This window comes from Corvus brachyrhynchos, unplaced genomic scaffold, assembly GCF_000691975.1.
Source record: "Corvus brachyrhynchos isolate BGI_N302 unplaced genomic scaffold, ASM69197v1 scaffold65, whole genome shotgun sequence".
NCBI classification, from domain to species: Eukaryota; Metazoa; Chordata; class Aves; order Passeriformes; family Corvidae; genus Corvus; species Corvus brachyrhynchos.
The window spans coordinates 1,019,444-1,020,599 of NW_008238365.1; the positions used below are offsets into that span (position 1 = coordinate 1,019,444).

The 1,156-nt window shown below is 46.8% G+C and overlaps 2 protein-coding genes across 2 annotated transcripts in view; one reads left to right on the plus strand and one right to left on the minus strand.

Moving 5' to 3' along the window:
- Positions 1–181, minus strand: part of TMEM50A (transmembrane protein 50A) — a 3,537-nt gene extending 3,356 nt beyond the window's left edge. Inside the window, exon 1 of the mRNA XM_008635047.2 lies at positions 26–181. The gene's annotated coding sequence lies outside the window, so the exon portion shown is untranslated. The remainder of the gene's footprint in view (positions 1–25) is intronic.
- An 809-nt stretch (positions 182–990) lies between these two features.
- The window catches only part of RSRP1 (arginine and serine rich protein 1), a gene marked incomplete at its 5' end in the record, with an annotated part of 3,156 nt that continues 2,990 nt past the window's right edge, over positions 991–1,156 (plus strand). Inside the window, one exon of the mRNA XM_008635164.2 lies at positions 991–1,154. Coding sequence (XP_008633386.2) covers positions 991–1,154 — 164 coding nt within the window. The remainder of the gene's footprint in view (positions 1,155–1,156) is intronic.

Here is a 1,156-nt window from a genome sequence, read left to right on the forward strand (position 1 = left end):
GGCGCTTCGGGATTTCTCTTCTTACCGTTCCAGCCGTATGACCTTGGCCCTTTCGTAGAGGTGACGGAGTGAAACTTTAACTGGAGTAGTAGCGAGAGAAGGGCGTGTGACGACTCTCACGGAACATAAATTACAGATTTCAGTGAGGGGGTTGGATTTATTGCCTAACCTCGCTTTGCGCTGAGCACTAAATAGAAATGCCGTGTTAAAGCAAGCTTCCCTAAAGTGTAAACTGGTTACGTAAGTCAGGGCTTAAGTCTGGTGATAAGATCCTTACCCCAAGTAACCTTTGTAGCTATAAAATGGCTGCCACTCCAGGGACAGCCATTTTAATTATTAATATAGCGCCATAATGAGCGCTGCGTCCCGTACGAGTCACGGCCACAGAATCATCGCCCGGGTTTTGCACTGTTTGAGTGGAATGTTTTTAACAGCAGCTTGTTGCACACACTGGGATGTGTGGAGCTGTGTGCCAGGAGTTTTATGACATGATGTAGGCAAGATCTTAGCTGCTTTATACTTAGAGTAGGTACTTTCATTTTCCCTTGTTGGAGTAAAAACCTCTACAGAGCTGTAGCAGAAGACTCTGATCTGGAAGGCAAATGGTTTTTTTGTGTTGTAGATGCAAGGGGCTGCATTTAGGATAGATGGAAAATAAAATACTTTGAAATTGTTTTCAAGAATGTCAAGGTTTTCCTCCTTTTTGGGTGAAAAAATGTATCGTAAAAGGAATTACACTTAAAATCCACACAAAGTTACCTCTCTCCGAAATTCCACACAGAACTATTCATGGTTTAAACTGAAGCCTTTTTGCATACAACCTCGTATCTCAGTTTTCTGCCTGACTGCAGCAGAGGGAGTTGCAGAACTCAGTTGTTACTGGAAGATGCCTGGGGGTTGTTGGGGTGTTTAATTACCCCTGCCCTCGCTGCCCGTGTGTCACCGTGTTTGTTGTTGCTGAGGAAACCCCGCGATGCCCATAAATGCTGACCTTCCCCTGCTCCCCCCCCAGGAACAGAGACTGGGCACTGCAGAACAGCAGCCAAACCCGAACCAGCCGCTGAGAGCGTGCAGAAGACAAACGCTGGCAAAACGGACGACATGACGGATTTCATGGATGACCTGAGCCTCAGCTCGCCCAAGAAGAGGGGCTCGT